Below are 13,246 nucleotides of genomic sequence, written 5' to 3'. Positions count from 1 at the left end.
CTGCCTAGGGGAGTGGCCCACAGGCTGGGAGTCACTGGGAGTGACTGGGAGTCACTGGGAGTGCCCCACAGGCTGGGGCTCACTGTCATTCACTTAACCTCTCCATGTCTGCACAGGGATGATCAGATAAGGTCACCTCCAAGGCTCTGTTTCCCTGAGGCAGTGGGGGAGAGGTGGCCCGAAGGCTCCCTCAAGGGGCAGGCCCACCCTTCTTTTGATGCTTTTATGAGCAGGCACTGTCTGTTTCTGAGAAACTACTAGGGGCCTTGTCTTTCGGGCCTTAAGTACACCAGTTGCCACTGACAACAGAGCTCTGAAGAGTCCTCTGGCCTGGGCGGCCTCCCAGTCCAGGATTAAAGGCCCCAGCAGGCCTGCGGCAGAGAACACGCTGTCCAGGAGCCTGGAGCAGCCCTTGGGCCTGGATGGGACGGCTGGGCTGGGAGCCGTCCAGCGCATAATCAAGAGGCCCTCATTTAGAGCCCTGCTCTCCTGTACCCCCATGTAAATAAGCCACCATCACAAGTTCATATTTTATTTCCAATACGTTTGGAGCTTTGATTTTTGCATTTTTGTAAAAAAGTTTTCACTTGATTCTTTGAAAGCCCTTTCGTGCTAAGCCCAAGGTGGGGCCTGGGCTGGGCCAGACCCTCAGCGGCCCTCTCGCTCCCACCCGAGACCCCCCAGTGCAGGGGGCGGGGTGGCCCCACTCTGCCCTCCCACCCCTGCCGCATCTCTCTGTACAGAACAATTTTTAAAATGGAAGCTAAGACACAATATACATCGGACAGGCACGCACACACATGCACACGGGCGCCTGCTCCCCACCGGGGCAGGACGTCAGCTGCACTCAGAGAGCACCACGGAATGCATACGGAGCCCCGCCTGGCAAGGAGGGCAGGGCCGGGCCCGCCTTGGTCCTCACATCCGCAGCTCCTCCCCGCCCACTGCCCTGCTAGCTGCCAGGGGGAGGGCTGTGCAGGGGGGATGGCCGAGGGCCGAAGGGGGAGTGGGGTGGAGAGGGCAGTGCCAGCCTCCAGGTCCCTGGGGCCAGGGAGGCCACTCCAGGAGCCCAGGGCTGGGGGGAGGGCTGGGGAAGACCCCGGCCTCAGGTACCTGAGGGGTAGAACGCCTGGGCTTTGCCCCTCGAGGAGCGTCAAGGGCCCAGGGTCGGGAGTGGGGCTGGCCCCACAGCTTTGGCCTGCCAGCCCAGACTAAATACACATTTGGTAAACCTAGGAGCTCGGCGGGCATGGACCCCCCTCTCAGCCTGACAGCTAGGAACCAGGGTTGCCCCCCGGGTCCTCCTCACTCTGGCGCTCGCGCGCTCGCCTTGGCCTGGGGAGGCGGGGTGAACAGGGCCTGCCCTGAAGGCTTGTCCCCGCCCCTCGGCCCCCTGGAGCTTCCCACCCTGACCTGCTCAGGCCCCAGGAAAAAGTTAAAAATAGTTAGTTCCTACATAAAAAAGAGACAGAAACAAATTCCCTGCCAGAAGGCTGGTGGGAAAAGAGGGGACTTTGTCTCTGCAGCAGGAAAGGTAGGGAGCGGGCAGGGGGAGAACTGCAAAATAGTTTTCTTTTAAAAAGTGCTTGGTAAGTCTGTTTTAAAGTGTGTGTCTATATCTATGTACAGATATACACACAGACACTGTTCACACGCTGGCTGCCCACACATACCTGCACACGTACAGAAATGTATACATATACATAATCATATACATATACATACATACATACATACATACATACATATATATATATATATATATATATATATATATATATACTTTAAAAAGTCCTAGGTGAGAAGATCTGAGCCAGGCCGTGGCCAGGCCTGCAGGGTCACGACTGGAGGGAATGGGCCCGGCCCGGCTGGCAGACGGGGCACTCGCTGCCCTCGGCACAAAGCTCACACAGCACGGCGTGTTGGCACGGCAGCACCGCTCGGTTCTGCTCCTGACACTTAAGGCATTTCACCGACTGCATGTGGAACACGGCCTGCGGAGGAAGGGACACCACAGTCACTGGCCTGGCCCCACGTGGGACAAGGAGGTCCCTCAACTCTCACTTCAGCCCCATCAGGTGAGGAAACGGGCACAGAGCTCTAGAGCCTGCTCACAGCCCCCAAGAGGGCAGGGTCAGAGGCCAGGCTCATCGCCTTGAGGCACCCAATCTCTGCTTTCAGATGCCAGCAGGCCCAGTGGGGCCCGGTGGGGTAGGGGAAGGCAGGGCTGCTCTGCAGCTCCCACTGGGTCAGGGTTTTCCTTGCACCGAGGCTTCCGGTCTCTTGTCTTGTTAGATCTTGTAGTGACCTTAGGTCCCCCGTGAGAACTCTGGGGTCTGGAGAGGGTACCAATGGGCCACACGTGGGGCCTGGCTGCTGGAAGTCCTGTGAAGGGAAGAAAGCTCTTCCTTTAGGTCGTGCTCCAGGGACCCAGCAGGGCACTGAGGAATGCAGACAAGAGCCCCAGGGACCTAACATTCTGGAATGTCTGCTGGCATGCAGAGCTCACAGGAAGGGAAGTGGTCAGGAGGAAGCCTAGGGCGCAGGCGCACTAGCGCAGCTCAGGCCGGCCCTCCAAAGAGCTGGGGTGGGCCCTGGCGCCCCCTACCTCCACTCTCCCCTCCCCAGGGAGTGACATTCTCCTCGGAGGGGAGCTCCAGCGCGGGCATCCTGGGTCAGCTCAGCTGGGGCAGAGGCTCTCAGGAGGAAGGTAGCCAGCCCCAGGACGGCAGGGACCCATCCAAGTCCCAGCACTGGCCGAGGCCACTGTGCAGCCCCACCCGTGCTCCCCAGGGTGCTGACCTTGTCCACTTGCTCCAGGTGAGCCCGCAGCCGCTTCTGGAGAGAGTGGAGGGTGGAGAGTGAGAGGGCCTCCAGGCCGGGGAAGGCGGGCAGGGCCTGAGGGTCGGGGCCCGAGTGCAGCCGCTCCAGCTCCTCCTGCAGCTTCTTCACCTGCACCTCCAGGGCATCCCGCTGCTCCCGGGCCAGCTCACACTCGGCACCCGCCGCGCTGGCCCGCTCTCCGGCCTCCTCTGCCTCCTTCTTCCAGGCATCACAAGCCTGTGGGCCCAACACGCAGCACCTTGTCACGATGGCCCGCTACCCTTCTCCCCTGCCCGAGTGCGCGTCTCTGGGGGCCCGTGGGGGCCACCACGGCCGCGGGGCCTGCTGGGAGCTGGGGCAGGTGTCTGGGAAGGGGGGCAGGGAGGAGGGCTGATGCTGCCTGCAGAAAAGAGAAGTTTCAGGACCTGCGAGAGACCCTCTGTGGGCAGGGCAGGGGGCCAAGCCCAGCGTAGCAGGGGAGCACCAGGCGGAGCTGGCCAGCACCTTGAGGGGCAACCAGGCTGTGGCCCATCTCAGAACCTAGAACCCTGGACCCAGAGCTCAGGAGCCGGGGCTTCTGGGGAGAGGCACGAGGTACTGTGGAACCAGACCACATGAACAGCTTGGAGAGGGCATTTCAGGCCTGTGATACCAGCCACCCCAGGGTCCCGACTGACAAGGCAAGTTTTTCCACGGGGGAGAGCATAAACAGCCGAGTTTCTGCCTTGCTCTCCAGGACCCCTGCCCGCCCCCCAGCCCCTGCACCCAGTCCATGTACGACAGGCTCCGGCTGAATGACCTAGGCCCTGGGAAGGCGCGTGGGCCTGGGAGTCAGTACCTGCTTGGCCTGCTTCCATGATTCCTCCCACTGCTTGATGGTGCCATTGGCTTCGTCCAGCTCCTGCCGAAGCCGGGCCAGCTCTGCAGCCCCCGGCCCTGACAGGAAGGCAGGGGAAGTGCCCGGGGAGAAGCTTCCAGAGGCAAAGTGCTCCCAGATGCTGCTGTTCATCCCGTTCAGACCTGCCCCGGGAAGGGGAGGGCCATCAGCACTCCTAAGGGCTTCGGGCCTGGGCCCTGTCAGCCCTACCTGGAGGCTCCCAGGGGCTGTCTGTGCCAGGCTCCAGCAATGCAAGGCTGGGAACTTCACAGGGATGTGTAGGCACCACCTGTTACTTCTGTGTCTCAGCATCCCTGTCTGTAAAGCAGGGTTCTCCTCATTTGCCTCCCAAGGTGATTCAGGGGACTGGGGAGAGCAGCCGGAGAGCGTGGTGATTTGTGATCCCAACTTTACAGTCAGCCTAGAGGAAGGGGAGCCTTCTTGTGATGTGAGGGCCCAGGAGGAGATTCAGGAAAGCAAGACATGGGTCAGAGCCTCAGATTATGGCAGAGCTGGAACAGGAAGAGTTCAGGGAGCCCTGGGCCCACCCCCCTTGTTTTACAACAAGGAAACTGAGATAAAACACGTTGCCAGGAATCATAGGAACAGTAAGCAGTAAAGCTAGTACACAGTCAGGACATCTGGCTCCAAAGGCCTACGTTTTGCGATAAGCTAAGCCATGTGCTCACCCAGCGCCCTCACCTGCTCAGCCCTCACCTGGTCATTTGGTGGGTGTTTGCTTAAACAGACTGGTTCCAAATAGGGAAAGGAGTACGTCAAGGCTATATATTGTCATCCTGCTTATTTAACTTATATGCCGAGTACATCATGAGAAACGCTGGGCTGGAGGAAGCATAAGCTGGAATGAAGATTGCCGGGAGAAATATCAATAACCTCAGATATGCAGATAATACCACCCTTATGGCAGAAAGTGAAGAAGAACTAAAGAGCCTTTTGATGAAAGTGAAGGAGAAGAGTGAAAAAGTTGGCTTAAAACTCAACATTCAGAAACTAAGATCATGGCATCCGGTCCCATCACTTCATGACAAATAGATGGGGAAACAGTGACAAACTTTATTTTCTTGGGCTCCAAAGTCACTGCAGATGGTGACTGCAGCCATAAAATTAAAAGACATGTGTTCCTTGGAAGAAAGCTATGACCAATCTAGACAGCATATTAAAAAGCAGAGACATGACTTTGCCAACAAAGGTCTGTCTAGTCAAAGCTATGGTTTTTCCAGTAGTCATGTATGGATGTGAGAGTTGGACTAGAAAGCTGAGCACCAAAGAACTGAGGCTTTTGAACTGTGGTGTTGAAGACTCTTGAAGAGTCCCTTGGACTGCAAGGAGATCCAACCAGTCCATCCTGAAGGAAATCAGTCCTGAATATTTACTGGAAGGATTGATGCTGAAGCTGAAACTCCAATACTTTTGTCACCTGATATGAAGAACTGACTCATTTGAAAAGACCCTGATGCTGGGAAAGATTGAAGGCAGGAGGAGAAGGGGACGACAGAGGATGAGATGGTTGGATGGCATCACGGACTCAATGGACACGAGTTTGAGTCAACTCCGGCAGTTGGTGATGGACAGGGAGGCCTGGCGTGCTTCAGTCCATGGGGTCGCCAAGAGTCGGACATGACTGAGCGACTGAACCAAACTGAACTGCTTATACTGTGCGCCCTTGCTCCATGGCCCCTAAGGCGCCCCATCTTCCGAGGAAGAGACCTATACCCACCTCTGGCTGCATTCTGCCCACATGTATCACTCTAATGACTTCTTTCTTGCCCCCTTTCCCGCTAATCCAGCCAGGATGTTCCAGAACCACACGGATTTAAGAGAGTCTGTCTTCCAAGCAACACAAGTACAACCACATGACCAGCGACGTCCCATGTGGAGACAAGGCGCTCCACCGTGCCTGTCCTCTTGGGTGGTGTTTCCCCCAGGTTAGGTCCCCCCATTATCATGAATCACAGAGCAGGCCCTTTGCCTCCACATGACAGTGAGGGTCTCTAAGTATGATCTCATGGCTTGGCGCCTGTGCCTCCCCCAGCAGACCATGGCACCACGCCAACAGGGATGGTTGAGCCCACACTGTATCCATATACTGCTCAGTAACTATGTGGGGAAGGAATGAATGAATGCGTGGCCAGTACGGAGGGATACAGTCAAGATGCCTCCAGAATGTGTGAGGCAAGTCAGAGAGACATAGCTCTAAGCCTGTGAAGCAGAGGGCTCAACGTCATTCCTAAGTGTCTCCAGTGAGATCAGGGCAGAACCCACACCTGGTCGCAAAGTCAAAGCACACCTCAGAGGCTCAGGCTCAGTGTGCCCAGGACGGCCAGCACCCTCGGGGGCAGCGGGGTGGGGTGGGGTGTTGTTTCTGATCTCTGGGAACAGCTGCTGGAGGGGGAGTCAGAGCAGTACCTGCTGGTGACCGAGAGGCAGCAGGCTGGGCATCGCTGGTTTACGTCTGTTCTCTCAGTCAGCACTCACTGGGCCCTGCACATATACGCAGGTCTCTAGCCCCTCGAGTTTCTAGCCTCTCTGCTCTGACCTGCCTTCCAGAGACCCGGTCCACACAGTTCCAACGGTGGGTTTGGCAAACAGCCTTTGGGGTTAGAGCTGCATCTCCCTGGCGCTTCTGCCGGCCAGGAAGGCCACCCCGCACTATGCGTGAGCCTGTTCGACCTCTCCCTTGGCCTCCAGGAGCCCTGGGTGACGGGCAGAGCCACCACACTGGCACAAAGAACAGACGGAGGCCCTGGCAACTCTGAGGCCATGCTTCTCACTGTGTACTGATCCGGCACCTGGCACTTCACTTGCATTATTTAAGCCTCAGCACCAGCTTATGAGGTGGTACTGCCATTATACCCACATGACAGAGGAAACTAAGGTAGAGAAGTTAAGTCACTTGTCCAGGTTCACACAGCTCAGAGCACTGTGAACCAGGGGCCTGACTCACCTCTGAGTCCAGATCCCCGGCTCTCACCTCCACTCTGTACTGCCTCCAGCCGGGACAGAATGCCCAAAGGCACTTTCCAAAAGCCCAGATTCCTGCCCCAGGCCTTAGGGAGCCATACCAGCTCTTACCCAAAGATCCATGGGATGCTGAGGTCCCCAAAAATGTGTTCTCTGACTGGCTCAGATGGCCCTGGGGCTGCTGCAGGAAATGAGAGGAGAGGCTGACGGGAGGGGACGGGGACGCGGAGTGGAAGGAAGCAGAGCTGCTCAAGGAGCCGGGGATGTTCACGGGCGCGGAGCTCTGCAGTAGATTGCCACCTGCAAGAGAGGCCAGGAGCGGGGCCAAGTGAGGGCCAGATGAGCCATGCGGGGCCACGCTGAGCAGGGGACTGCCCGCTGGCCCGCCCCCTGGCCAGCCCCTGCCCCCTGCCCCCCACCACCCAGTACCCATGGTGATGCTGCCTGGGTGGGGCACCGTGCTGTTGTCGAAGGTCTTCTCTAGGGCAGCCACCCCAAACTCGTTCAGGTCGAGGTCATCCAGCGCAGACTCTAGAGGCAGAGTGAGCAGCCTATGAGCCGGCCGGCCTCCCGAGGGGCTACACGGTCCCCAGGTTTCAGTCCCCGCCGTCTGGACCCACCTGCCCTTAACTGCCTCTTCTCCTGCCCCTGCCTCATCTCAAGGCTCCATAGTGCCTGGACTGCTCCTCTGCCCAGACTGACCCCTGGCCAAGTCCAGCTCCAATGGCTCTCCCTTCTGAAGCCGCCTGTGCTGGCCCCAGGGGGAAACGAGTGCCTGCTGGCAGGCCTCCTCCCCTGAGCTCCCTGAGGGCGGGCAGGTTTCTGGACCCTCGGTGGCTAGTGCCTCGCAGTTGCCCAACACCTGTCCGCTGCGCTCTGCGGAGCTGGACGGGGAGCACAGGAACGGCCTGTCTCATCTGTCACCCTGGTGCCTGTGAGAGGACCTGGCACTGACCCTCACCCACATGTGCCTGCTGAGGAGAGGGCAGGGGCATCTAATGACCAGGTGCTCTAAGGACAGCTGGCGGGCTGTTCACAAGGACGCCTGCTGGGGCTGACTGACACCTGTGCTGGAATGAGACTGCACACCCCCACGGGAGAGGTCCCTCTTCCAAGCTGCACAGAAGAGCACATGGAAGGGCTCACGTGCTTGAAAGCCAAGTCTTGGCCCCACACCATGGACGCACGTTCCATCCAGGTCAAAGGACTCACGGCGCCCGCCTTCTGATCTCCCAAGACTGATGTCTGAAGCGACCAGCCTCACTCCGGAGACCCAGTATCCCTGGCTACAGATCTGCTCCTAGACTCGCAACAGAAGTGGCCCAATTACCTATGACAGACTCTACCGTGTCGCTGGTGGGGTAGAAGGGCAGAGCATTTGCATTCATGCCAGGGACGCTGCTGGCGCCAGCGGGGCTAGGGGGAGTGGCTGCTAGGCTGGAAGTGATGCTGGAAGAGATGCTGGAGGTGAGGGGGCTGCCGACGGGGAGGATGCCCAGCATGTCCTGGAACGAGAGAGTGAAGAAGAGATGGAGTGGGACTGCTGCCATGGAGGCCGTGGCCAGGGGCTGGCTGGGCAGACGGGAAGGGTGTGTCCCAGCTCTCGGCTTGTTCCCTCAACACCCTCCTGAGGGGCTGGAGAGGGAGACATGTGGCCTGGAGACTGCAGGCTCCCTCGCCCCTAAAACCCTGAAGTAGGGAAGGGGGAAGCGAGTTCAGTGCCAGTTGCTCAATGAGTTTTTTGACCAATGAATGAGTCCAGGTGGTGAGGGGCTCCAGGGCCTGACCCCCCACCCCCTCGGATTCGGGGCCCCACCTTAATCTTGCCCTCAGTCTGTAGAGAAAGCGGTGCCCGGAGCTCCCTGAAGAAGCCTCCTGGGGTTCTGGGCGTGTCCTGTCTACAGCAGGCGCCAGAAGGGGAAGGCGGGGGCTGAGGGCTCTATACCTGTTTAGGCTGAAGCAGAGGCTGCTCTTGACTCCTGGGCTCTAGTGAGTGGGGTTTTAACTTGGCCTGAGAGAAAAGTCAGGGAGCAGGAGATGAATGTGGTGCTAGCGAGGCCTCCTAAGCCCAAGAGTCCTCCCAAGCATCAGCTTGCTGAGGCTGCAGGGACCAGGGGCAAGGAGGCATGAGGTGCTGTTGTGTGGTCCCGTCACTCACACGCATCCTCCTTCCCTCCCATGGGGACCAGGGGCGCTGTGCTCCTCTCCTCCCTGGTGACTCCAAGTCACAGAGAAGCCCAGTTCTGGACCCCTCTTGTCCTGCTCCCCAAGGCCCTACTGCTCCATCAAGGCAGCGCAGAGACCAGACGCGGGGTCAGAAGACTCCGTTGGGAACCCCTACCCCTTGGTTGATGGCTCTGATGGTGGGTGAGGTGCTCGCCTCTAACCTGCCTGTCTTCATCTGTAAAATGGGATGGCCTCACCCACTCTCTTAATCTTCGAGAGGCTGGGATCACGGACTTTCTAATTCCAGGTCACGCTCCCCGTAGCCGGGCCAGGACAACCCTCCAGGGCTTCTCCAGCCACAGGTAGAATGTGGCTGACCTCACTGGGCTGCCCCCGCAACCCTTACCTGGCATTTCAAATTTTTCAGGTACTCGGCTCCCACCTGGTCTTCCCTCTCGAAGCCAGGAGCCTTCTTATAGCTGCCAGGGGCAAGACCAGACTCCCCAGGAAAGACAATGCCTTCCAGATTGGAGGGCTTCCGGATGGAGCCCGGTGGGGAGCCACAGAGGTTAGACGGGCTGCCGAGGCTGCTGTTTCTACAGAGGAGCTGCAGTGAAGGAAGAGAGTGGGCCAGTGAGCACAATGCAGGTGGAGGCATGGCCACCCTCCATCCCCTTGTCGGAGGGAGAGTCTCTAGCAAGAGGCTCAGTTCCATTTCCATTTGCCAGGGGGAGCAACCAGCACCCGGGAACTCAGAACCTCATGAGGCTCTCCATCCCTTCTACAGCTCTACCCAGGCTGATATAGGCTCTGGGGACACCACCCCAGCATGATCAGCTTTTGACAGAAGAACCCTGGAGCACAAAGGGCAGAACCCCTTGGGCAGAGACTATCTCCCCAAGCACAGGGCAAGAGAGGCAGGTGCTGGCTCTGGGCAGGAATGGTGCCCCCACCCCCAGACAGGCACGTACAGCGCTGAGGTCAGGGGCGTGCGGGCTGGAGGGGCTCACGGGCACCGAGTCTCCAGCAGCAGACGGCATATACAAGACAGGGCCTGGCTGGGTGGGGCTGGACACAGCTGAGGAAGGCTGCAGATCGTCACTGAGGGGGGGCTCTGCAAGAGACAGGGGCAGGGTGTCAGCAGGCCCCTGAGCCAGCTCTGGCCCTCCAAAAATGCACCTGGGGTCTTTAAAGGAGATCACGTAGCCCCCTGTGTATGAAGGGAAGGTTCCTCCTTGTTTCTATCAGTATCACACACCGTACTGTGCACTTACTATGTGCCAGGCAATTTGTATGAATTGTGAATCTTCACAATGACCAGAAGATAGAAGTAATATCATGGTCTCCATTTTACAGATAAGGAAACTCAGGCTCAGAGTGGTTAGGTAAATCTCTCAAGGTAGCTGAACTAGGAAACGGAGGAGCTGGGATCTGAACCCCAATCCACATGACTCCAAAGCTTGGGCCATTCATCAACTCTCCATACTGCCTTAGCCAGGCCCACCTCTGAGCCAAATGCACGCTTCCCCATCACTGGGCCTACAATTTCTTCTTCACTCTAATCCCCGAGACAAGGCCTAAGGCTAGGAAGGGATTAAGAACAAACAGCAGTGGTCTGGGGTGGACAGGGGCAGGAACTCAAGCCTGTTTCTGAGACAGGCTGGGTGGTGTGGAGCTGCGCTGAGCGGTACGGCAGCCCAGAACCACAGGCCACGGCTGAGACCAGAATGTGGCTGGTCTGGACTGGACTGTGCTGCAGCTATTCAAGTACACACTGGCTTTCAAAGACTTGGTTTGGGGGGAAAAAGAAGAAAACCAACCTTGATTTTACATTGATTATATTTTAAATGATATTATTTTATGTTGGGTTAAATAAAAATATACTAAAAACTAATTTAACACTATTTCTCTTCTTTTAGGTGAGGTTACTTGAAAATCTGCAAAGACTCAGGGGGGCTGCATTAAGTTTCGCTTGGACAGCTCTGCTCTCAGCAGGGTGGAGCGCCGTGTCCACGCTGTGTTCCATCAGTGGTCACCGCCACGGGAGAGGCACAGTGGCTCGGGGCTCTGCCTCCCTCTGCCTGGGACTCTGAGCGCGCCACCAGGGGCACAGTCCCTGCTCTCTCACCACCCTGGAAGCTCTGGGTTTCGAGCCAGTTCCAGAGGTGGGGCAGGGCGGCGGGGGAATGGAACTCCCAGTGGGGGCAGGGCCCACTGCTGGCTGACAGACTGAGCTTCTGGAAGGGGAGGGGGGCGGGGGGAGGGCCTGCCCCAGGGCAGCGGGAAGAGCGTACGTTCTACGTGGGCGAAGGCGCAGAAGGGTCCTCGGGGACAGCTGCCTGACTGCTGCATGTCGTTGCACTTGGTGGATTTATAGATCTGGAGGGCAGAGCAGAAGAGAGGCAGGTCAGGCCTAGGCAGAGGGACAGCAGCCAGGGTGCCTTCAGCAGGGCAGGGTTAGCTTAGAAGTCTCTTCTTTCTCCTCTCCACTCGAGGCCACTCTCCGAAGTCTCTCCCTACCAACTTCTTGCTCAAGACAGAGTAAGCAGACATGGCCACCCCCACGCCGGGGACCACCTCCCTCCCTGGGTCACAGGCCCAACCAGCCCTGACCCAGCTCTCACAGAGGGATCGTCCCCACTCATGATCTTGGTCAGGGCTATGACTTTCCAGTGCGCCTCTGGGCGTTAAGGGAGCCACATTCACAGGACATCCGCCCCTCAAAGGGTCGCAGCTCCAAGGCCCACCTCGGGGTGGAACTGCTGCTCCGTGCGGGTGTGGCAGTACTGGCAGGAGTCTCCATTCTCACACTTGCCGGGGTCTCCCCACTCATCCCCGTGCTTTACGTTCGGACATGGAGATGACCTAGTTCAATGAGAGGGTGGGTCAGAGGGACGCAGACTGGACCTGGGGGATGCTAACAAGATCGCAGCTATTCAGGGCCCCTCTCAGGTCTCCCAGCTTTGCAAAGCCAGGCTCTGAAACAGGAAAGATCAGCTGTAGAGTGAGGCCTTACTCGGGCCAGAAGCCAGGCTTTGCTTCCCTGCCCAGCCTGGCTACATCACCAGAAGGACACTGTTTTCTTCCCTTCAGCCAAGTCCTCCCTTGCCCCCAGCACTCTGCTGCAAAAGGAGAGCCAGGCTACAGCCACATCCCAGCTTGGCCCTGAAGACACCCTTCTGGGTCAGAACTAGAGGAGTTTCTAGTGAAAAGATCCTCATTTCACGCCAAAGGATTGTTCAGCTCTCCTAACCATTCCCCTTCCCTGTAGTGGGGTCCTGCGACCCCCGGGGCTGGCCTCCCTAGCCCCTCACCCCTGGGAGCACAGTGCAAGCAGCCTCAGCCCTGATCTGTCCCCTGCCACCCTCCCCCCATGGCTGGCCTGCTGGGGCCAAAGGACCTGTATTTGTGTTTCCGGGGGCTCCGTCGCCGGTCCTTGCTGTTGTGGTAGTAGGGACAGGCGTAACCCTGGCGGCACAGCCGTGGGGGCTTCTTACACGGCTCCGTCTTATAGTTCCCCAGTACGTAAGCGGTCTCTGCACAGGAGGCCAGAGGCAGGGGTCAGGTGGGCAGGGTAGGGGCAGGGAAAGGAGAAGCCACTGGGAAGGGTCTAGGAGCCAAGATTTTGGTGACAGGAAAGAGCAGGGCCCCTTCCTTGTGGGCCAACGCCAAGTCTGTGACCCAGGAGAGAGGTAAAGAGGATGCCACTATCCCTCACTGGAGAAGCTCACAGGTCAGAGAGTAAACAGGGAGTCCTCGAGAGGGCTGAGAATACACCTACTCATGTACACGCTCAGCCACGTATCTGTGAAAGCCCCTGAAGGCATTTAGGGAGCACCTCTGTCCACGGAATTCTCCAGGCAACAATACTGGGGTGGGTTGCCATTCCCTTCTCCAGGGGATCTCCCTGACCCGGGTCTCCTGCTGCATTGTAGGCAGATTCTTTACCATTTGAGCCACCAGGGAAACCCCTAACACTTTGGGATGACAGGACCAGGGCCAGGGGTCCCGGGGGAGACTCCCCCAGCAGGGCCCCTGCAGGACTGGGCTGCAGTTGGCTGGGTGTGAAGTGGGGTGAGGGGGCACAGGCCTCCCAGGAGAGGTGGTGGTTTGGGGTGGAGAAGGCAATGGGTGGTGCTCAGGGAGGCTATGGGGAGGACAGGGGAGAGGACAGGCAGCTGGTGGCAGGGGCTTGGCCATCCGTGTGGCCACCCTTACCTTGCCACCGTGGCTCCTCACTGAGGATTTTTTCTATCATGGCGTGGCTCGCAGCCCCAGCTGACTGGCCTTCCATGCTGCCCTCTACTGTGGTCTGGCCGTTCTGTAAGGCCTCCATTGCCTGGAGCTCCCTGCGGGGAGAGTAGCAGAAGAGAGAGAGAGCAGGGAGGGGGCATGAGG

General features: G+C 58.3%; 1 protein-coding gene across 3 annotated transcripts in view; it reads right to left on the bottom strand.

Moving 5' to 3' along the window:
* Positions 1-516: 516 nt before the first annotated feature.
* The window catches only part of UNK (unk zinc finger), a 35,934-nt gene continuing 23,204 nt past the window's right edge, over positions 517-13,246 (bottom strand). Inside the window, exons 4-17 of one of the 3 annotated variants that reach the window (XM_081575336.1) lie at positions 13,067-13,197; positions 12,249-12,384; positions 11,596-11,713; positions 11,143-11,227; positions 9,820-9,962; positions 9,255-9,455; positions 8,628-8,693; positions 8,013-8,187; positions 7,112-7,213; positions 6,794-6,982; positions 3,662-3,843; positions 2,803-3,060; positions 1,874-1,994; positions 517-910 (exon numbers count right to left, since the gene is read on the bottom strand). In XM_081575336.1, the coding sequence (XP_081431462.1) occupies positions 525-910; positions 1,874-1,994; positions 2,803-3,060; positions 3,662-3,843; positions 6,794-6,982; positions 7,112-7,213; positions 8,013-8,187; positions 8,628-8,693; positions 9,255-9,455; positions 9,820-9,962; positions 11,143-11,227; positions 11,596-11,713; positions 12,249-12,384; positions 13,067-13,197 (2,293 nt within the window). In that variant the 3' untranslated portion in view covers positions 517-524. Of the gene's footprint in view, positions 1,180-1,756; positions 1,995-2,802; positions 3,061-3,661; positions 3,844-6,793; positions 6,983-7,111; positions 7,214-8,012; positions 8,188-8,627; positions 8,694-9,254; positions 9,456-9,819; positions 9,963-11,142; positions 11,228-11,595; positions 11,714-12,248; positions 12,385-13,066; positions 13,198-13,246 lie in introns of those variants that run through there. The other 2 variants (XM_081575337.1, XM_081575338.1) reach the window with 2 other exon arrangements.

This window comes from Giraffa tippelskirchi, chromosome 3 (assembly GCF_054371585.1).
Source record: "Giraffa tippelskirchi isolate mGirTip1 chromosome 3, T2T-mGirTip1v1.2.pri, whole genome shotgun sequence".
Lineage (NCBI taxonomy): Eukaryota > Metazoa > Chordata > Mammalia > Artiodactyla > Giraffidae > Giraffa > Giraffa tippelskirchi.
The sequence above is the reverse complement of the archived record's forward strand: the minus strand, read 5'-3'. Positions and strand labels throughout refer to the sequence as shown.